This window comes from Populus euphratica, unplaced genomic scaffold, assembly GCF_000495115.2.
Source record: "Populus euphratica unplaced genomic scaffold, PopEup_1.0 scaffold119.1, whole genome shotgun sequence".
NCBI classification, from domain to species: domain Eukaryota; kingdom Viridiplantae; phylum Streptophyta; class Magnoliopsida; order Malpighiales; family Salicaceae; genus Populus; species Populus euphratica.
Window position 1 is genome coordinate 499244 of NW_011500011.1, and position 23026 is coordinate 522269.

General features: G+C 31.6%; 2 protein-coding genes, 1 long non-coding RNA gene and 1 pseudogene across 4 annotated transcripts; all 4 read left to right on the plus strand.

The window, feature by feature from the left end:
• The first annotated feature begins 6396 nt into the window (after positions 1-6396).
• LOC105141482 (RPM1-interacting protein 4-like) lies at positions 6397-8866 on the plus strand. Of its 2 annotated transcripts, none has more exons than XM_011048715.1 (4): positions 6397-6750; positions 7523-7972; positions 8134-8322; positions 8547-8866. In XM_011048715.1, exons 1-4 carry the CDS (start codon positions 6745-6747, stop codon positions 8586-8588), a joined length of 687 nt encoding a protein of 228 aa, XP_011047017.1. In that variant the 5' UTR covers positions 6397-6744; the 3' UTR covers positions 8589-8866. The 2 variants fall into 2 exon arrangements, with proteins under 2 accessions (XP_011047017.1, XP_011047018.1); XM_011048716.1 differs by having other exon boundaries at positions 8134-8280.
• Positions 8867-10028: 1162 nt separating this feature from the next.
• On the plus strand, positions 10029-10698 carry LOC105141483 (agamous-like MADS-box protein AGL61). The gene has a single exon (XM_011048717.1). The coding sequence runs from the start codon at positions 10104-10106 to the stop codon at positions 10680-10682; it is 579 nt and encodes a 192-aa protein (XP_011047019.1). The 5' UTR covers positions 10029-10103; the 3' UTR covers positions 10683-10698.
• A 1142-nt stretch (positions 10699-11840) lies between these two features.
• On the plus strand, positions 11841-12377 carry LOC105141484 (uncharacterized). Its single transcript, XR_845392.1, has 3 exons — positions 11841-11863; positions 11942-11972; positions 12046-12377. It is a non-coding gene; the product is annotated as an uncharacterized LOC105141484 (long non-coding RNA).
• Positions 12378-12506: 129 nt separating this feature from the next.
• LOC105141498 (EH domain-containing protein 4-like) lies at positions 12507-15231 on the plus strand (annotated as a pseudogene).
• Positions 15232-23026: the final 7795 nt, after the last annotated feature.

Sequence of the window (23026 nt, forward strand, 5' to 3'; positions counted from 1 at the left end):
AAAAAAAATCATCAAATACTGACGAATTCAGTCTGTAGACTGAAGAGAAGAACAAAGGCTTAGATCAGAATAATTGGCTCTGATACTATGTCACAAATTTCAAATTTCAATGTAAAATTATTCTTTGTTTCATTGATTTTGGAAAGAAGAATTCAGTTCTCTAAATACATATAATAATCCCTAATTTACAGCCTCTAATCCCTGATTTTTAGTCTATAATAAATAAAATAAATACAAGATATTATGTTATAATTTGGTTGCCATATATTGTTGATATTTTTGCCATAATATACACTGACAATAACTAGTTATGTTTACATCAATCGAATATATGGAGAACTTGCATTTCTTGGTATGCTTTCTTTCTTCTTTCCATTGGTGTCCCTACGGTGTCTCACTTTCTTCCTTCTTGTTCCAACTGTGAAGCCAAATATAGAAGGCCATATGATGTTGTGGTCCAATTATCTCCTTCAATATTGGCTGCCATTTCATTTCTCTGTCTCCCTAATTGGTCTCATAAGTACGGGATTAAAAGATTTCTCTTCTTGGATAAATTGGATGGTGAGAGTGAGAGGATTCAACAAAGATGTTGGCAGCTATGCTCCATTAATCTAGTGGCAGGGCTCTTCATACGCTTGCGTAATGTAACTCCTATATTTTATTATCCCAATCTCCCAATTGTTAATCACTAACTCTAATTGTGACGTGCGAGTATAATTGTATAATCCAAATATGAAAATAGTGAACTTAAATTTAGGTTGTACACCTCAAATAGGTTATAGAAAGACTTAAAAGTTATCATTAAACATTGAAACCTGCAGACTTACATTCATTGGATCCGTATGTATATAGATGAGAACATTTTCAACCATAATCCATAAACCAATTGCAATGATGGAAAGATATTTAGCACCATGATCACGAATATAAACAAATCCACTTGCCTACAAATTATTATTTGTTAAAGACTGCTTCAGGAATCCAGGAGTCCTGTTTTTTCTATTCTGTTATCATCATATAAATCTTTAGCTAATCTATATGAACAGATTAGTTTAGTTAAGATATTATTTGCTAATTTGATGCTTTATTTATGGCATTTTGGTTGTTTGTTTTTCCTATAAATGTAATGATATGGCATTTCGGTTGTTTGTTTTTCCTATAAATGTAATGAAGTTTTAATGAATAAAATAGTAACTCAAGTCTGTTCAATAATAGCATACTATTTTCATAAAATTCTCTCCAGGTTTCTTTTCTTTTCTTCCTTTTAAAATCAACAGTCGATACCTGAGCAATTTGTCTTAAGAAACTAGTAATGGAAGTTGAAGAATGCTCTTCTCGTATAACCCCTCTTAGCTTTGAGTTGTAAAGTTAAAAATTTATTTGGAGGCATTAGATCTTTGGAAAGCTGCAGAAGAGGATTACGATGTTTTTCCATTACCAAATAACCTAACCATGAGTCAGATCAAAAGCCACAAAGAAAGAAAAACCAAAAAACCAAAATAAAAAGCATGCTGGTTTGTTGTTGTTTCATTAACCATTTTCATAAGAATCATGTCTTTTAAATCAGCAAAGGATGTCTAGGACTATATGCAGAAAGAACATATAGGAGTTGAGAAAGGATGTGTTATGCAAGTGCTGAATGTAATAAGAGAATTTAAGCTACAAAGAATGAAAGAATCTAAGACTATCAAGGAGTACTCATATAAATTGCTTGTTATAGCTAACAAGGTCAGATTACTTAGTACAACATTCACATACTCAATCGGTACTTTAGAGAACACAAAAGATCTATCCAAAATAACATTTATAGAAAATTTGAATGCCTTGCAAGCTTAAAAACAACAAAGGCTTACGAGGCATGATCATTTTGCAAAAAGAGCTCTATCAACTAAGCATCAAGATTTTAAAAATTCTTTATGAAAAATCAAGCTTTAGATAATAAAATTATTACTAATCAGTTTTAGAACAAGGAAAGATATTTGAAAAAGGGCTATTCACCATGTCAATTTGTGGTAAGACAAGTCATCCACCATTTAGGTGATGGAAGAGACCGGATGCAAGGTGCAAATTGAAGTTGTTATTTGCAAAACCAAACCTTAGAAACAAGATGCAAATGCTCAAGTTGTTGACTAAAACGATGAAAATCAAATGTTTGTAATTACTTATTTTTCAACAAGAGACTCCTTATATCATTGGTATATTGATAGTAGTTGCATCAACCATATGACTTTTGACATGAGTCTTTTTAAAACATTGTAATCTATAAGAATTACAAAGTTTTAAATTGAGAATGGTGATTACATAAAAGCAAAAGGAAAAAAAAACCATTTCAATCTCAACAAATTCAGGTACAAAAATAATTTTAGATGTTATCTATATATCTAATATAGACCAAAACTTGTTGAGTGTTGAGCAGTTGATAGAAAAATGAATGAAAATATCAATCTTATCATATTTTTTTATGTCACTAGACAGAAGATACTATAGGTTAAGATAAGAGGTAAAAGTTTTTCATTCTTACTATCCAAAAAGGAGCATACAACTTTCTTAACAAAGATTAATAATAAAAAAGTATGGCACAAAAGACTTAGACACTATCATCTTCAATGCATGCATATTATAAAGAAGAATGATATTGTAAAAGGTCTGTCATTGCTTATTGATAAATTACCAAATTGTCAAGCCCGTCAGTTTGGCAAGCAAAACTAGAGCCATTTCCCAAATCAACATGAAGAGCTATATAAAAAATTCAGTTGATCCCTACTAATATAATAGACTTTAAAAAAAACTTTTATTAAAAGATAGTTGCTATTACAATATTTTTATTGATGATTTTACTAAAACGTATTAGATTTTGTTAATGAAATACAAGTCAGAAGTAGTCAAAATCTTTTAGAGATTAAGAAGAATATAGAGAATCAAAATGGGTGTAAAATTTAAGCCATAAAATTTGACAATGAAAAGGAATACATTTCATCAGAATTCAACCCATTATGTAAAGATGTTGACTTTGAGCATCAACTCACAACTCCTTGCACTCTAGAACAAAATGGAGTCAATACGAGAATAAATAGATATATAATAGAGATTGTCGGATGCATGCTATATAAGAAGGGATTGTCAAAGAATTGTGGGTAGAGCAATTAATATGATTGTTTTTCTTTAGAATCGATTTTCAACAAGAATTTTAGAAGAAAAAACATATTTTAAAGTTTGGTACTGTTATACACCTTCACTAATCTTTCTTAAGATCTCTGGTAGTATGTATTTTGTTCATGTTCCACATGTTAAGAGGGATAAACTTGACAAGAGGGCAGTTCCATGAATTTTTGTGGGCTATAGTTTAGTTTCTAAAGCCTACAAAATCTATCATTCTCAAACATAAAAGATGACAAATTCAAGAGATGTACAATTCATAAAGATGAATAATGAAATTGGAAGGATTCTTAAAACAAGAAGTTGGTTGAAGATCAAACACATTGGCAGAATGAGCTGGTTGATGATTCACTAGTTATAGGAATAAAGTCTCTAGCAGAACTTTATCAAATAAGCAATGTAGATGTGTGTGAACTAGAAGTACATGAACAAACACACAAAGATTCAAGACGACATAGAGCAATGAAAGAAGAAAAATCAATGATTAAAAAAACTCCACCTGAAAATTGGTTGATAGACCTCTAGACAAAAACATTATTAGAGTTAAATGAGTGTTTAAAATTAAATTAAATGTAGATGGATCAATCAATAAACATCCAGCTATATTAGTGGTTAAAGGGTATACTGATATATTTAGTTTTGATTATTGAGATACCTTTACCCATGTTGCAATATTAGAGACCATCATATTATCTTTCCATGTATAAAGGCTAATTATTAGAAATTGGTAGTAATTCCGTGAATAGAAGGAATTAATGTATAAGAAAAGAGAGGAACTAACAAGGGGTGCGTTCTTAGAGAAACAAAGCTCTCTGTTTTAGGTTTCTTTTGGTTTTGCAGAGTATATTGACAAGAAGATCCCTCAAATAAGGTGAAGGACTTCAGTATTTATAGAAGTAAAGGGTATCCTTGATTAATCCTTGTTGGCTGTAATCCTCTCGTTAAGTCCTAGTTCATATTGATATCCATTTGGATAATTTCTCATGGTAGATGCAAAACAGCATAATAATTAAGAGTTATAATGATAAATAAATAGAAAATGTTCCATTGAACTTTGAAAATAACCCATATTTGTACAAGTTCCAAAACAAATTAGCTATAACTTCACATTGTTGTTGTGCCTGGAAAAAATAAAATAACTGCTGTATGATACCAATATGAGTTCCCTCATAAATGCTGCTTTGAAAATTTGAAGGAAGTTGTGAGAATTGAGAGATGCAAAGATTGCAGAAGCTTGTAGAAGTGCTCTAGATTTGAGGGCTGAAAGTAGATTTTACTTAGTTGCCAACATTATAGTCTTAACTGAATGCTAACCCTTCAATTTTCCTTTTCCTTTTGTGTTTCCACCTCATCCATCAGTTGAGAAATGCAGTGTAACAAATTCACAGCAACAAAATATTCTTAGCATAAAAAACCAATATTCTTCCTGATCCCAGTTGATATATACAGTGAATTGGACATGAAATCAACTTGAGTTGATGAAAGCTCGATCAACTTCCAAGCTTCATAAATGAAGGGAGAAATGGAGGTGACTCATCTAATTGGAAGCAATACAATAGTCTAGGATTTAGCAGAGCATCATGTTATATGATATAAGTTTGAATCATGGAAAATTCAAACTGGTATTTGAATTTCCATTGTAATGATTGTTTCCTTTGTTTTCAAATCCCGTCTTCTCATGTTATTGTTATCTTATGTGTGTATATTTTTAGTTTTAATCCAATGCTACACTTTCTATTTTATTCTTTTAAGAAAATATCTTTACTTTTTAGGTTGTGTTTATTTATTGGAAAGTGATTTCTGAAAAATTATTTTTTAAATTTTTTTATATTTGTTTGTTATTAGAAAAACTGGTTAACAGAAAATAATTTCCGATCAATGAAAAACACTTTCCAGTTAAAGAAAAATTTGACTTGATTTCTAAAAAAGTTTTTTTATTTATTTTGAATACAAAATACTTTCTGAAAGTTGTGAAAAAATTAGAAATGTTATATTTTATTTGCTAATTATATCAAATTTGATTCTCAAACTTTTGATTGCTATATATATTTTGTTTTAATTTTTTTTAATTTCATCCCTTAGAATTTAATTTTTGTATTAATTTTGATCCTTATTTTTATAATTGTTATTTGTTTTTTCCTTATCATTTTTTAATTTAAATTTTTTATTTATCATATTTGGTCCTCATTTTCTTGATTATTATTTATTTTATTTGAAATAATTTATGAAATGTTTATCATTATTATTTTAATTTCTTCATCTTTTTATTTTTTTATTTTTTAGATTTGATCTCTATTCTTTTGATTATTATTTATTTTATTTGAGATAATTTATTAAATTATATTTTTTTAATTTTATTTTCATTCAACTTTTTAATTTTTAAGATTTATTCCTTATTATTTTAATATACTTGAAAAAAAAATATTAATAAGTTATTTTATAGTTTATTTTCATGATATAACAAAATACTAAAAAATATTTTTAATTTATGTTCTATTACACTACAAAACATTGAAAAATAATATTTTTTTTGAGAATTTACTGTAACAAAAAACTATTTTCCAATCCTACACACACCACCGTGGAGAAGAAAAAATTAATGTGAAGACAAATTAAATTCATCAAAAAAAAAAAAGAGGCAAAGAGTTGTTCACCTGTCACAGTCGACTTGGGGTTCGATGGGCACAGGTAAAGAGGTAACGGGACTTTGTACAAACGAGGAAGTTAAATTAATGAAATTAATTTGTTAAACCTAAATGCATTCGTGAGCATGGAGATTAATTCAAAATAATTTTGTTTTAAAAGAAAAAATAAAAAATCAATTTATTTGGCGTGGAAGAAGTAAAATAGCCATGCTTATTTGGGCATAGGGATCAACGCCATGTGAACCGGACACAGCGTCACCATCCCATGATGAGAACATCCAAGCCCCCCAATTTATTACAATTGAATGCCTGTCCTTTTCTTCTACACTGGGAATTTTCGTTGTTATCATTTCAATTTCTTATAATGTTTTCACGTTAATTAATGTATGAATAAGTTTGACTTCAATAGTGTTTTGTCTTAATCTAACTCTTCAATAGGGCCAGCATTGTAAGCAAGAGCTGCACTCTTTGAGCATTTACAGAGGTCCCCACGGTCTCGAAATCTCTAGATTTTCCTATCCTTCCTCGTACCCTCTCTCATCACAATCTCTAACATCCATTATCTTTATAAAACAAACATGTACATTACAGGACAGTATGTAAGAACGTCTAGCACAGTATGTACAAACATTACTTATTGCAAGGATGAGGACAAAAGAGATTGATTCATAGCAAATGACGGACAAGATCTGTATTTCTAGAAGGCTGCCGCCTCAAGTTTTTACTGGCTTTAAGTGTTTCCATGTGTCTTCTCATGGGCTTCGTCAACTTTGTAAGAATCGAATTATTGTGTCAAACTTTGCCATCACAGCAGGTTCATTCCTAGGCATTTCCTGGACTTCTTCAAATTAAATGCCTCCAAGCTAAACTCGTTATCATTCTGCTTGTCCTTTCCTTCTCCAGCGCTTCGTCTCTCAACCACTTTGAATCATCTGATCCATCAATGTCTGTAAGTGATTTTCCAACTAAAATATAGTATTTAGTTTCTTTCTCAATAACCACCCCTATTTTTTATTAATGTTTTAATGATGTTTCTCAGTATTGGGATCTCCTTTTCACAGTCCTACATGATGTAATATGTTTCATCAGTCCAGATTTTAAGCATCTTAGTAAGCCCTTTTTGCAGGAGGTTTAGTTTCAGATAAAACTTGTACATGTTAAATAATCTAGCTTGAAATGGTATTTCATAATAAGATGATTTAGTTGTCAGCAACCACTCCCTCCATAATCTATACTATGTTCAAATGAAGTAAAGCTGTTCCACTCACTCACTTGGCACTCTATGCCATGCTATGCTATGACTTGGTGATTTGATGCTTGAAAAATATTGATTCAAGTAAAAATTCCTGTAATGGATTTTTAATGGTTTTCGTAATAGATTTGATGAGGCATATATATATATATTGCATGTGTTAAACTTGGACGCTTCGTAGTTGTTTATCATTTTTTATTCTTTCAATTCAAACTATTAGAGGGAAGAAATGATGACAACTTTCCGAACAATAAACAATTACCAACCCAGGCCAGGAGCTGGCCTAGAAAAATCTTCATCCATCGATTCCTTACAACCCTAACAGGCTTCCAATCTTCATGTATAACAAGCTGTTGTGTTGGATTCTAGTCTGTAAGTATTTGCATACATTAGTCCACGGTCGTAACGAGATTCAAATCATGAATTTGCTCAACATTTCCCCTTTCTTTCCCATGATTTTCTGTCACAGCAACGGTCCCATGTCCCAAAGTTCGGCGGCTGGGATAAAGATAATGTCCCATACACTGCCTATTTTGATAACGCACGGAAAGGGAAATCCGGCGTGAGGATGAACCCAAATGACCCGGAGGAGAATCCAGAGGCCTTCATGTATGCTAGAGGGGGCATGGAAGATGATGTTGATTTTGCTTCCGGAGCCTTTGAGGGAACTAACTCAGAAAAACAGAACATTGAGGGACTCAAAGGGCACAATGCACATTCGATGAGCCCTTCTGACCATCGAAAGAATGCAAGGCACAATAACCTGACATCAGAATCAGGAAGTGAGAAAAGTAGTTCTGACCATTCACTGTTGCAGTCTCAGAAGACTGGTTTGGCTGTTGAGGGAAATAAAGCCTTGTCTTCATCACGACATTCTAGACAGAGAAATGGAAGTACTCATCCATTTGATCATGAGGGTGTAAGTCTTCTGATAGCATCCTAATATTTGTAGAATTCCCTCAGCAGCAGAACCAATAGACTTCATTACTCTTTTCTTCCTTTTGACCTTTTCATACTGCAAGCAGTCGTTCTGCTACTGCAACTTTGATTTAATTTTCTTAAGTTAAATGGGGATGGCAGCATCACAGGGCTGCATCAATTCCCAAATTTGGAGCATGGGATGAAACAGACCCCAGGTCAGGGGAAGGCTTTACTCTGATTTTCAACAGAGTGAAAGAAGAAAAACAAATTGCATCCACCACATTTCCTCCTGTGCCAACCCAACCAGTACGTCTAAGAAACGAAGGAAATTCTTCCTTTCGATCAAAGGTAATTAAGGTGTTGGCTAATTCACTTCATATGATCAACTTCATAACCATAGCATATTACATATTCTGCAGCATGCAGCAGATGTACTAACTACTGGAGAGAATTTTCTAAGACAACTTCAAATCTAAAACTCTTAACAACTTATAAACTTCAATATTCTCCTCTGCTACGCTTCCATTTTGATCTGTCTCAGTTATGAAAACAATACCACTATGATCATGCAGTTCTGTTGCTGTTGCTTTCCGAAGGGGGGAATGAGTGACTAGATGGCTACTTCAGCTTCTTACAACCTTGCTTAGGAGCAGAAGATCATTTCGTTTGATGCAATGCATATATCAATGGTTTCCCACAATTAGTGCCCAAGGATTCTGTAATTTAAGATTTTACTCTTTGCGTTACATTTTTGTTTATTATAAATACGGTAAAGAGAAGAGAAATGTTGGATTTAGCTCATTTTTCATGTGGTTGCATGTCAAGCTTTTCTTCCTAGTATTATAGTCCGTAAATGAATACGAGGAAAGAATTTCCTACAGTTTAAGCCTTTGAAACTGTCCTGTCCTTTTCATTTAATTGTTTTTTTTTTTCTGTGGATAAAAAATTGGTTTGAATTCTGAGGGATAGTCTACCAAAAATCACAAGGTCTGAGGGATAGTCTACCAAAAACCACAAGGTTAAATGCGGCTGTCTCTGTCCTGGATTTTCCAATCTGGTTTTGGGTCATGCTGTATAGTGCAGTGATATTAATTATTGCTGCAGGTTGCTCCCATGTAATTGTTCATTTGTTTTGCTCAAATGCCAACCAAATCCTTGTGGCTCATGAGTCCTGTTTCAACATGGCTATCTCTAGTTTATTCAACGTATCTAGTTACGGTCCTGAAATAAAATAAAAAGGATAGTTGAGATGGATGAAGACGTGTTAAATTTATTTAATTTTTTTTTATTAATATGGTATTTAAATTAACTTGTGTATGTAATTGATTAATTAATTTTATAAATCTTAGAGTTAATGATAATATTTATCTTTAGTGTCCTACTTGAATTCTTAATCATTAAAAAGCAAATCCAAAAATTAATTAATTTTGCTACACCTTAAAATTTATTTTTTTAATATGAAACAAGCTTAAAAACTAAGATCAAATCTAGACCGGCTCTTATTTGAAATATTCAAAACCTAATGGGCTAAAGTTGCCACCCAACCCATGCACATCTGCACCTCTATGTTCTCAAAGATGCCCTCGAAATCATCGATGGAGGGGGTATATGTTGTCTCTCTCTCTCTCTCTCTCTCTCTCTCTCTCTCTCTATATATATATATATATATATATATATATATGTTTTTTAGAAGACAAAAATCTATAATTATGAGCACATATAATCCTACAAATATCAAGCAGTTTTTTTTATAAAAAAAACAATTGATTCTGAAGTGAAATTGAAAACTCGTAACTAAAATTGAACAGTCTTTAAAAAAAATATGTAAAACAAAGATTGAGTTAGGAGTGAAATTGAGAGTTCTTTGGCTAAAAATTTCCAAATTTTGACTGAAGTAGAAAAGGAAATAATCTTTCTTAATAATTAAAAAAGACAACAAGATATTCATAAGCTTATAAAATTAATTAACTTCCTTATATATATATATATATATATATATATATTCCTGCCTTCATGAATAAAGCTCTAGCATTAACTCCGTAAGAAAATTTATTCCTTGTCAAGAAAATTAAGAAGGGAAACGCTAAACCCTAAACCCTAATCCCTTCCAAGCTAATTAATCGAAGTTCATGGCCACCACAGTGAAGAAGCAAAGCCTAGGCCGCCAAAAGATCGAGATCAAGAAAATAGAAAACAAAAGCTCTCTAGAAGTTACTTTCACAAAGCGTCGCAAAGGTCTTTTTAACAAGGCTAGTGAGCTCTGCGTCCTAACCGGAGCTGAGGCAGCAGTTATTGCATTCTCTCCCGGCAAGAAGGCCTTTGCCTTTGGATTTCCCTCTGTGGACACCGTTATAGACCGCTATATAAGCGAAAATACAGAAGAGGGAAGATCAGTACTGAATACAAGTGCTAGTCATCATCGAGTGGTCCAGGAGAGCAGGAAGCAATATGCAGAGGCCCTCGCAAAGAAGGAGGAGGAAAAGAAGCGAGTGGAGACAATGAAAGAAGGTGGGAAAGTTGGGTTTGGACGGGATAGTTTTTGGTGGGATCTGAGTATAGAAGACATGGGATTGGAGGAGCTTGAGCGGTATGTGGCTTCAATGGAAGAGCTTAAGAAGAATGTTGGAATTAGGGTTGATGAGTTGGAGAAGGCAAGCAACTCTCCATCCAGATTCTTGGATTTGGATTCCGGCCTCAACGCAAATTAAGGGTGTATATATATATATATATATATATATATATATATATGAGAGTATCATGGCATCTGCCTAGTTCTGACGTTTTACTAGCTGGCTACTTGTTTTCGTGGCTACATGCGTGGATTTGGAGGCGTACGTACGCAGTCTTATCCTTGTAACCCTCCTCCATCTATTATTAGTGATAATTAAATATTTTATCAAACAGGCGCACGCTTCCATCCAAGACGTCGACAATTTCAACATCAGACCATAGTAAGTTTTTTTTTTAATTTATTTTTCTTCACTTCACTCACTAACTTGTGTAAGACTAAAATTTATAATAATTTTATTCCAAGATTAATTAGTATGATATTTTGGTTTTTATTTTAATAAAAACACTTGACAAACACGTGTAAATTAAACATAATATTTAACTGCTCACGAATGAATCAGGAAGTGGCATTATTGTAATTTAATGTTTGAAACTCATATGAGATAACGGGTAGATATATTGAGATTCCTTTATAGAAAAAAACATTTCGAAAATGGCCACATTTCAAAATATTTGTTTGTAAATCAAAGTGAAGATATAGAGGCCTGGCTAGCTAGCCAGTTATGTTTTTTGTTGCCTAATGTTATATAGTTCTTAATTTTCATTCTTATTTACTTCCCTTGAAACGAGAGACAGAGGGATCATAGTCTTTGCTTGTGTTGCACCTCCTGAAATTGATTAAATTAAATTAAAAGAGGGATCGAAAGAGATGGAGGGGGAGATGCAATCACTTGTTCAAATTCAAAACAGTATCGCCCACTCGTGATGTTCTAGTATCGGCATCATATCCAATCCTTGTGTTCCAAAAAGCCAAGTTTGGTGGTTGTGCTTCCGGTACTGTATTTTTTCTATTCAATTTCTTCTTCTGTTTTTTAAATCTGTTGTGAAGGTAGAATAATATAAATTATATTTTAGTATTTTATTTAATAATTTAAAATTTTTAAATTAAGATAATTTTTTAATATGGTATCAAAATTTTAATGATTAAGTGGTGATAAATTAAAATATTATTATTTCTATTTATTTAATAAAAATAAAGCATAATCAATCTGTTTAAATTTTAAATCCAAAAAAATACCACATCTAAGCTAACTTAAACTTTTAAATTAAAATAATTCTTTAATATATCCAAGAGCAAGGCATTGATGCCTTACTAGCTGTAAGCTGTCTGCTTTATCTCGTTTTCTTATGCTGGGGTCCTTTGGATGGTCTAAATATTCCCCTCTATTTTCTTCAGAAAAATGAGAGTTCAACATTTGAAATTAATGGTAAGTAATTCCCCAGCTTCGGTTTCATAGGGTGCCCTGATCGTTAGTTAAATTGGGTCAGTATTCCATGCAGCCACGACTATCAACAGGCTCTCCGCAATCAGGTCCAAAATCATCAATTAGAAAGGTAAGCCTCATGTACCAATGTACCATCATTCATTAAAAAGAAGAAGAAGAAACCCTGACCTGTTCTTGGTTGCCAACCTCTTTCTTGTCGAAATATTGTAAGTTACACTGCTTAGGGATCATGGATACTTGTCTATAAATTCTGTTATGACTGATGATACTTCAACTGCTTAATCTATAATTTGTGGCTGCAATAGTTTTGCACTCGCTAGATTGTTGTTCCTAGCTTCTCGTCCCTCGACGAAATGGTCGTGTCTTTGATTTGCTTTTTTGACGATCTCCCTTTCTTGCCTTCCTTGTTTTTCTTCAGATGCCGCTGATCAATTCAGTTACATCGATAATTGATGGCTTGACAATATTGTATAGAGAAAAGCTAAAGCCATTGGAAGTTACATATCGTTTTAATTAATGATTTTGTTTCCCCTTTATTGGTGAGTGTTTGCGCATACATTTTATATGATTTATTATTACTGAATCTTTCAACTTCGATAATTCTACGTAATTTCATTGTTTATTCTCTTTGCCTTGGTTATAAATCAACTTTTATCATAGCATCTTGACACCTACATACACACATCTTGCAAGACTCTTGTGTGCGTACCAAAACAAAGATAATTGGATTAAACTAGTTGTTCGTAGCATCTTGCAAGACTCTTGCGTGCGTCATGTTGATTTTGGTTGCTTCTTTCTCATTTTTTTTTTATTGGCCGGAGCTCACATTGGACCAGAGCCGACAACTGACGGATTTGTTGCTGTAATGGTATAAACATTTTCATGCTCTTGTTTTATTTTGAAAGCATTTATATCTTTTTACATTCATGGCTTTTGCCTTTGTAACATCTATCAAGCTCATACCAATACATCATTTGAGTTGCTAACAGATCTTGTGATTTGATGATAATCGATAATTATGATTACTTCATTTTATTTTCATGACGGATGTTCAGTTTGTTTTATCATTGTTTCCACTTGCTCATAGTCTTCTTAAATTCAGTCTGGATCTGACGAAAGAAGTTCACCTGGGAACACTGCTGCTGTTCAGGCAGATATGCCATTTAGGGGCTTAACAAGTTTTGGAGGAGCATTCCTATAAAAGTTTGAGTGTTCTCGAATGCCTCATCCAGTAAGTTTACGTTTGCATTTAATTTTTCTCTGCTGTTATCTACTCTCGACTCTGTTATTTATTACCTCTCCTGCTGTGGATGCACATGCAGCTGCTAGATGAAATCACAATTATTGACACTCCTGGGGTTCCAACCAGAGAAAAGCAACGAGCACAAAGGAGTTATGATTTTACTGGTGTTATATCATGGTTTGCAGAAAAAGGTGATCTGATTCTTCTTTTGTTTGATCTTTATAAACTTGATATGAATGATGAGTTTAAGCGAGTAATTGCATCTTTACGAGCCAATGATGGCAAAATACGCGCGTGTTGTGTTGAACAAGGCTGACCAAGTCGATACCCAACAGGTTAGATGCTTTTTTTCTCCTACTTTCACTTCTAAAAACTGAATGCCATGTAACCATCTTATCTGTCGACATCATTTTATAGTTGATGAATATTAGAGAAGAGGATAAATTATATTTTAGGATTTTATTTAATAATTTAATTTATTAAATTAAGATGATTTTTTGATATAATATTAGAGTCTTGATGGCTAAGCGGTTATGAATTCGAATCTCATAATCCTTCATTTATTCGATAAAAATTAAGTCCAAAATAATGTGGGCTTATACAAGTTTTAAATCTAAAGGATTTTTACTTGAGAAAGTATATTAGAGAATAAGATAAGTTATATGTTGAAATCTCATTTAACTGTTTAAGTTTTTAAATTAAAATGGTTCTTTAATATAATATCAAAGCGTTGATAACCAAATAATCATGAGTTTGAATTTCATTATAGAATTTTTACTTAAAAAAATATATTAAAAAATAATATAAATTATATTATAAAATTTTAATTAATAATTTTAATTATTAAATTAAAATACTAATGTGGTCTCTTGGAAAAGTTCTGAATACTCCTGAAGTTTCTCGTGTTTATGTTGGGTATATGCCCTTTCTGATCTTTTGCTCTTAAAATCTTAACCTCTCCTTAGACTGCCATGCCGCCCCCGTGACCATTTCATTTGCTGCTGCCTATTCTAACTCGTTATATTCATCTGATTAATTTCTATCATCTTACTGCAAGATTTTCCTTTCATATATGTTTGATTCCTGTCGATTGTGGTACTTATATCTACATGGTCGGCCCTAGATGTTCTACTTGTTCAAATCCAATGTCATTTAAGAGATCCTGGCATTATTTGCAACTGTAGATTCTAAGTCTGTTAGTCTTCTGTTTTTCTCGCAGCTCATTCAATGACAAACCTATTGATGAAGAAACTGCCAGCCCAATGTTCTGTGATCTTCTTGAAAAAGAACGGAATGACCGTCTCATGGACTTGCTTGATATATATTCCTAAGAAAGCTTGTGATCGTCGAGTATGTTCAGCATTTTCAACTCAATTTTTTGTGGTTTTCTGCTTATCCTGACATCATATCTCTATGTGATTCTCATTTTTGTGCATGTGTTTAATGAGCACCTGTGGGCTGTGTGTTTCTACAATGCATGCTTTGTATATCTGTATATATCTAATTCCTGGGCAGTTGTAGTTTTATTGAAACTACTAGCTAGTTAATGGTGAGATGGTATCTGCATCCGACAGAGATCAATGAGTTTGTGAAGCGTGCTAGAGCTGTTAAGATCCATGCCTACATAATTAGCCATCTCAAGAAGGAGATGCCTTCTCTAATGGGCAAGACTAAGACTCAAAAACGCCTTATCAATAATCTTGAAGATGAATTTGCAAAGGTTTTTTAATCTTTGACCTTTTTTCTTTGTTCTTCCTTCCCTCTTTATCTAGTGTATTCATATGCATAAACCCCAATTTTTTTCTAAGCAGGTCCAGAGGGAGTTTCATTTACGAGCTGGAGATTTTCCAAACGTGGAACACTTCAAAGAAGCCTCGAAAGCTTACAGCATTGCCAAATTCGAGAAATTGTAGCCTAAGATGATACATGCTGTTGATGACATTAATTGGCCATGAAATTCCGGAGCTGTTGAAAAGTTTTAGGAATCCTTACGCATAGAGCACCTCTAAACAAATTCAGAAGTGAAACAGAGCGGTGTGACGAAGGCAGAAGGGTGTTTGTTGCAAGAAGTGCTGTGGTAACGCGTACTTGTCTTATGTAAATATATTTTATTACATGCTTGTTAACATAACATTTGAAGCTTTGCTGAAAAGCTTGCTTGGATTTTAAGCATGATTGCCAGTTTTTGAAAGGGATGATGATGCGTTGCAGAAATTCTGGATTTCGTATTCATTCATTGTTTTGGGTGATCGCTGTGCTTTCCTTGCAATCACCGTTTTGTCTTATCCTTAATTCTAGGTTGGTGACGAGCAACGCTTGAGGGTGTTTTTGCTATATCTAATCTATACTGAGTCTTAGAATATATATTTTGAAAGAAAAAAAACTATATATAAATTTTTAAAATATTTTTTTAAACTAATAAAAATAAATAGTAATTCATAATATTTATTATAATATAAAAATCTAAAATTTAACTAAAATAATATAATATTTAAGCACTTTAATACTTCAAATCAAGACTAAAAGAAAAATATCGTTAAAAAACAAGTAAAGCATATAAAAATAAATAAATAACATTTAACTTGCTAATAGAAATTAAGCTAAAAATAATATTTAAAAAAAATAAGTTCAACTAACTTAGTGAAGAAATAACATTTAATATTCATTATAGATATTTATAAGTTATGGGTCATAAATTGTAATATAATAATAATATAAGAACTAAAATAGGTGTGTATATACATATTAAGCATCTTAATATATGATAATGAAATGCATGTTAGATAACAGATAACAGATGAAACTCCAAAAACTTAATAATAAGTGAGATTTGCAGCCTTGATAATAGACGATGTTTGCAACCCCGATAATAGATAAGGTTTGCAATCCCGGTTCATTGTGGAAAGATAGTCACCACAAGTTAGTACTTTCACTAACTATGTGTATAGATTATTAAGTGTACATAAATTAACTACTCTTTATTAGTATGAAATTTTTAACAAATATCTCGATATCCAAACATAACAGATATTCTCATATATATATATATATATATTCAACAAATTAATTAATGAGTATTCAAAAAATAAATCAACATATTTAGATATTTATAAAAGTGATACGTACTCATTATATAATCAACATATGTAAATTATTTATATTACATGCATATTTAAAATTATCTTACTCACTTAAAAAATGAAGATAAAAGACAAACAGACATAAAAATGGAGACTACTAAGGATCGCTAAGAGAAACATCAGTAGTACCTATTATGAATACAGAAAAATACTCAAAAACAACTTGAAAAACATAAAAGATTACTACTATAAAATTAGAGACTAAAACATAATTATAAAATCAAAACAAATTGACCCAATCGATCCTGAACATATCTCAAACTAGAAAAAGCGATCAACCCCCACTGCTTAGCCAATTGGTTGACCAAAATTTAGCAATCAATCAATCAAAACTATCAAGCCAATCAGTTGACTAGTTAAGTAGGATTTTAGAATCTCGATTTACTAGTCTTCCAAAACTATAAATCTTTAAAACTTAACTCGTTCTTAAAAAATACATAGCTTCAATCCTCGTATCACTTCTTTTTAAGCTAATCTAACACTTTAAAACATCTTAAATTATCTAATTACCAAATTAACATATTAAACATTATAAAATCCCAAAACATTTCTTTAATTTACAAACCTTTAAAATCACCTTGGAACATGATTCTTATAAATCGATTTAGATTTCCTTTAACCCACATGGTATTACTTGTATATTAATCATTCACCTATTCAAAAGCTATCAAAGCTATGATGTTTAATTATCATTTGGGGGGGAGGGGGAAGTTATGATACTTATTTGTTTTTTCAAACCTTTTTTAAAACTTAAAGGCTTAAGTTTAGACATAGCTGAATTATTTGATGATTTTGGAAGAAAAGTTACAACAAGGAAGGGAAAAGAGAAGAAGAGAAAATAAATTCTTTACCAATTTTTTCTTTAAATACATATTTTAGATTGGGTTCTGGGTTTAAATTTGAATCTGATTTGCCAAATCATAAGTTTATCATTTTGTGATGTTTGCCTAAAAACAATGTCAGTGTTAAGAAATTTTAAAATACTTTAGAAATGAGTACTAGCAATATTGAGAGTGTGTTTCTAGGAATGTAGGTTGCACTGATGTTGCTTTAGGCTTGTTTTGTTTTGTGATTGGAAATTTTTTTTGTAAAAAATTTAAATTTATTTTTGCTTTAAATTATTTTGTGTTTTTATACTATTTTAATATGTTGATATCAAAATAAATATTTTAAAATAAAAAAAATATTATTTAGATGTATTTTCAAACAGAAAATACTTTAAAAAGCAAACGCTACTATAATACCAAACAAGCTCTTAATCTATAAAAAAAGAGAAAAATATAATAAATAGAGAAAAATAAAAGAGAAATCAGAAGGAAAAAAATTAGTCTAGTTGAAAATATTATTATTAATTTTAGAGTTGAAATGCGTTTTTCTCTTTCATGGTCCATCTCTTTATCAATACTCTTGGAACATTAAAAAAAAAAATAATCTCTCTCCAGGCTATTGGCTTTGTTATTGCCACTGAAAACAAAAAAACATCATAACATTTTCTTTTTGCATTTGAAATTATATATAATTGTGTTTTAAAAATATGTTTGATTTAAAAAATATCAAATTGATGTTTTTTAGTAGTTTTTTGTTAAAATAAAATAATTTTAATATTTTTTTAAATAAAAAATACTTTCAGAAAATACTTTTAGTTACAATAGTAGGTTCATTTAATTACTGATAATATTTTTAAAACTACAATCTTATAATATTGTAAAAATATGTTGACTTATGCATAATAAATTTTATATGCTTCATAGAGGTAAATCATTAGTAGATAGAACCATACTAGAATTTAGAATTAATAATAAATTAAAATGTAAATTAAGTTAATATTGTTTCTTAAAATAGGTGTTGCCTCTATGATCAAAAATTTATTTATACTATCATTTCAATCATGTATGTTTACTTATGTAGCGAATCATGATAGGGGCTAATTATTGGTTATGGGGGAGGAAAATCTAAATAAATTGCTGAAAGATTTCCTTTTGCGAAGAGTCAGGCGGTTAACTATCATCAATATCAGGTTAATTAACACCATTCCTGAAGTTCTTTAATGGTAGTAGTGAAAGTCTCATATAAGCAGAGGGGGTGAAAGCAAAAAAAAAAGAAGTAAGAGAATTAAAATATGATAAAATTAAGAATACAAGAGTTAATAATCTTACACCACCAATTGTCGTTGACTCGTTGTCATAAATAGTATCGATGTCAAAACAAGTAAGCTAGTCATTTGTGTTAAATATAATCCACCCACTAAAAACCATCTTGAGTCTATAGCATGGAGTGATAAGGTAGTTGATCAAGATGTGATTGTCCTTCTTAAAATAGAAGAATCATGAAGTTACTTCAAGAAGTCTTGTTGAATCCAATCACTACATAATAAGAAATTAGTCCAGCAATCTACTCGTGTAAAATAGCTAGTAACAACATTAAGATAGAAATTACAACCTGTACAAATTTACTACTTTATTTGTAACTTTTCTTCTGAATATTTCTCCTAGATTATATATATTAGTAATCAAGAACTCTTTTCTCATGTTGTTTATGAAAAGCTTTCTCATAAATATTCTCTCTTATTATTTTTTTTATGGTATTAGAGCATCTTATGAGATAAGAGAGTTCAATTTTTTCTTTTTTTTTCAATGGCTTCCACAATGTCTCTCAATGTTGCCAATTTCATTACCTTCAAACTCACACCAGAAAACTACCCTCTATGGTGTGAATAGATGCTTGTTTTAGCCGAAAGTCAAGATATGTTTGGGCTTCTCATATATAAAAGTTAAAACCTACCATATATACCAATGTCCCAATAGAAAAGATATCAACAAATAAAGCAACAGAATAATAAATCTCAGAAGAGTTTCTTATAGAAGAAACTTTGGGTCTAGTTATTGGTCTCAACTTTTCCCAATCAATTTGGAATGCTTTGAAAGACGCATATACCCAAGACTCCCAATAACAAGAATTTACTCTTCGATAACAACTCACATACCTCAAAAAAAAAAAAACAAGTCAATCCTTAGCAAAACACTTGAGAAAATTCAAAAGTATATGTGTAAGCCTAGCAGCTATAAACAACCATATACCTGATAAAATAAAAGTTTTCTCTTTACTAGCAAATCTTGGCCCAAAATATGAATATTTCACAACCATAATGCTTAAACTTCCAACGCCATTCTACTCAGGAATTGTATCACTCTTATGAAGATTTAAATAATGAAATTCATGGATTGAAGCATCGTATTCTCCATCTTATGCATTCTATGGAAAACGTAACCATAGATAGCAACAACACAATCATAATATCACAGTCCTTACAACCATCGATTCACATAAAAAAGAAGAGAATTTCATGCTACAAATAATAGTTTTCAATATTTTAATTTTGTAGGTAATAACTTGGGCTCATAACCATCATTCCAAAAGAATAACAATCGTGTTTCTCGACCACCACCACCTGGTAAATGATGAATAACACTTATAGAGAGAGAAAAAGGTATATAAAAATAAATATTATCAGCTATGTGCCAAGCAAGGCCATATAACTAAAATCTATTGAAGTCTACTAGAACAATCAAGCAATGATAAACTTCCTCAAGCATTTACAGCTCTTACAATGGACACCACAATTGTTGATACTGAATGGACCACTGATACTGGTGCTTCGAATCATATAACTACAAACTTGGGTATACTTTCCAATCTCAAAAAGTATATTGGTTGTGATTTTGTATTTATTGGTAATGATTCTCCCTTAACGATGGATACAATTGGGACACCTTAGTTTCTAATGATAGGAATGAACTAATGTTATGTGATGTCTTATTAGTCATATAATTAATAATGTACTCTCCATTAATCAATTAACATAACAATACCCCTTCAATTGTGAATTTACTTATGAGCTATTTTATGTTAAAGAACGAGTGGCAGGGCGCATCCTACTAATTGACCAGCGTAAAGGAGATCTTTATGTTTTATCCAAAATGAAGGAAGCCAAGTTCTCTAATAGAAAAAACTTAAGAACCGAGGAGTTATGGCATCAACATCTTGGACGTCTACAAAACTCTACCATCAAGATTTTGCATACAAAGAAGTTAATTGATGTTAATTCCAATAAAAGAATCGATAATCTTTGTGAAAGTTATTAACCGGGCAAACTTAGCAAGTTACCATTTAATTTAACTAGTTTTGTTAGTACTAATATTATTGAAAGAATTCATTATGATATTTAAGGATCGCCCCCTGTTTAATCTCTTGGAAATTTTGAATTCTATGCATGCTTTGTTGATGATTATTCTCATTATATGTAGATAATTCCTCTTTTTGCTAAATTTGAATTCTTCAATGTTAATTTGGCATTTGAACATTATGTGCAGGAACAATTTAACAAAAAAATCAAAATTTTCCATATTGATGGTAGAGGAGAATTTGTAAATAAAAGACTTGAATCTTATTTTCAGCAACAAGGAATTATTTATCATCTCTCATGTCCGTATACTCCCAAACAGATAGGGATTGTTGAACATCGTCATCACACTATTCGAGAACTTAGGATGACTATGATTTTTCATAGCAGTGTGCCTCAATTTCTATGGGTTGAGGCTTTTGCTACAACAATATTTTTAATTAATTGTTTGCCCTCTTTTTCATTAGCATTTGATGCTTCTTACTCTTGCTTATATGGTTCTCACTTAAATTACTCTACTTTATATGTGTTTGGGTCTCGATGCTATCTATATACTTGGAATATAAAAAAAAATAAATTTGATGCTAAAATTATTCCATGTGTTTTTGTAGGTTAGAGCAACCAACATAAAGGGTATCGTTGTCTTGATCTTAAAACACATAGGATGTTTCTTTCAAGACATATGGTGTTTGAAATCTTAAAACACATAAGATGTTTCTTTCAAGACATATGGTGTTTGATGAAAATAATTTTCCTTGTAGAAAGAAAGAGAATCCACCTTCTTCACTCATTAGCTTCACCAAATCCTTTAGTATTTTTCCATCCTTACCTATGGTGATGAATATAGTCCCCCCCCAGTGGATGCACCTTCATACAATTATTTACATGAATCTTCAACTCTACATGTTCCAGTGGTCGAAGATGTTTCATCTGATTCCCCTTCTAATTATGATCACTCTTCTGCACCTCAACAACCTACTATCATAGGCTTTGTAACACATAATGATACTTTAATGAATACAACATCTCCATCTCCTACAACTGATATAATACCTGACATAGGTAGTTCCTCACCTATTTCTTCTCCTTTAAATTTTGACTCTCCTCTACATTCTAAATAGGTACAGTCGACACCTTATTCTATAGTCATTAAAGCTCAATATGGCATCCACAAACCAAATCCATGCTATGTTTAGCTCTTGAATGTGGTGATATTCTTGACAAACCATGTAATGTCAAAATGGCTCTACAACATGATTATTGGAAACGCGTCATGCTTGAGGAATTTGTTGCACTTTGTCAATATCAAATATGGACCTTAGTACCCAGAGAACCTTATATGAATGTGGTGGGTTCAAAATAGGTGTTTAAAGCTAAATTAAATGCCAATGATACCCTTGACAAGCTAAAAGTTAGGTTAATTACAAAAGGATATCATCAAGTTGATGGCGTCAACTATACAAAAACCTTTTCTCTAGTTATCAAACCAGGTACCATTTGTCTAGTTCTTGGTCTGACTTTAATTTACCAATGGGAAATAAGACCACTTGATCTCAAAAATATCTTTCTTCATGGTTTCATAAGTAAAGATATTTTTAAGGAACAACCATCTGGCTTGCACAATTCAATCTTTCCTTATCAAGCCCGTAAACTTCAAAAAGTTCTTTACATTTTTAAACAAGCACCATGAGCTTGGTTGATCATTTTAGCTCATTTTTTCTTGCATAGGATTTCTCTTATAGTTTGGTTGATGCATCACTTTTTATCATGCACTCATCACTTGGTACACTAATTTTACTACTTTATATTGATAACATGTTTTTGATAGGATCTAATCCATGGTTACTTGATGATTTTATTCAACTCTTGTATTCAAAATTTGCAATGAAAAACCTTGTCCCCATACATCATTTTCTTGGGCTCGAAATTCAGCGGCGTAACAATTCCTAACATCTTTCTCAAGGTCATTATGCTTATTCAATTCTAGATAAAGCACAAATGCTTGATTACAAGCAAAAGCACAAGCCAATGGAATTTGAAACTAAAGGCTTTAATGATGACACACCTTATTCAAATCCTTCTTTTTATTGTAGCATTATTGGTGCCCTACACTATCTGATTCTTACAAGACCTGACCTTTCCTTTGGTGTCAATTATGTTTTTTAATTTCTACAATCCCTATTTCTTACTAACATGAAAATGGTTCATCGCATTTTAAGATATGTCAAATGCTCCCTCTATTCTGGTTTACATTTAATCGATGATACTACACTTAATCTTTGTGGTTTCTCTAATGCAAATTGGACAGGTTGTCCAACAACCCAAAGATCTGCAACTGGCTTTTATACATTCATGGGGCGAAACATTATATCAAAGTGTGCCAAGAAACAACTAATCATTTCTCGATCAAGTACCGAAACTAAGTATCGTGCTATGGCCAACACCGCTGCAGAATTAACTTGGCTTACTTTTC

What these genes read in the sequence shown, in the direction of transcription:
- LOC105141482 (XM_011048715.1), top strand. An exon ending in ATCCATTTGATCATGAGGGT is followed by an intron (nt 7,973 to 8,133) that starts GTAAGTCTTCTG and finishes TGGGGATGGCAG; the next exon opens with CATCACAGGGCTGCATCAAT. An exon ending in ATTCTTCCTTTCGATCAAAG is followed by an intron (nt 8,323 to 8,546) that starts GTAATTAAGGTG and finishes ATGATCATGCAG; the next exon opens with TTCTGTTGCTGTTGCTTTCC.
- LOC105141483 (XM_011048717.1), top strand. Translation starts at nt 10,104, where the DNA reads ATGGCCACCACAGTGAAGAAGCAAAGCCTAGGCCGCCAAAAGATCGAG.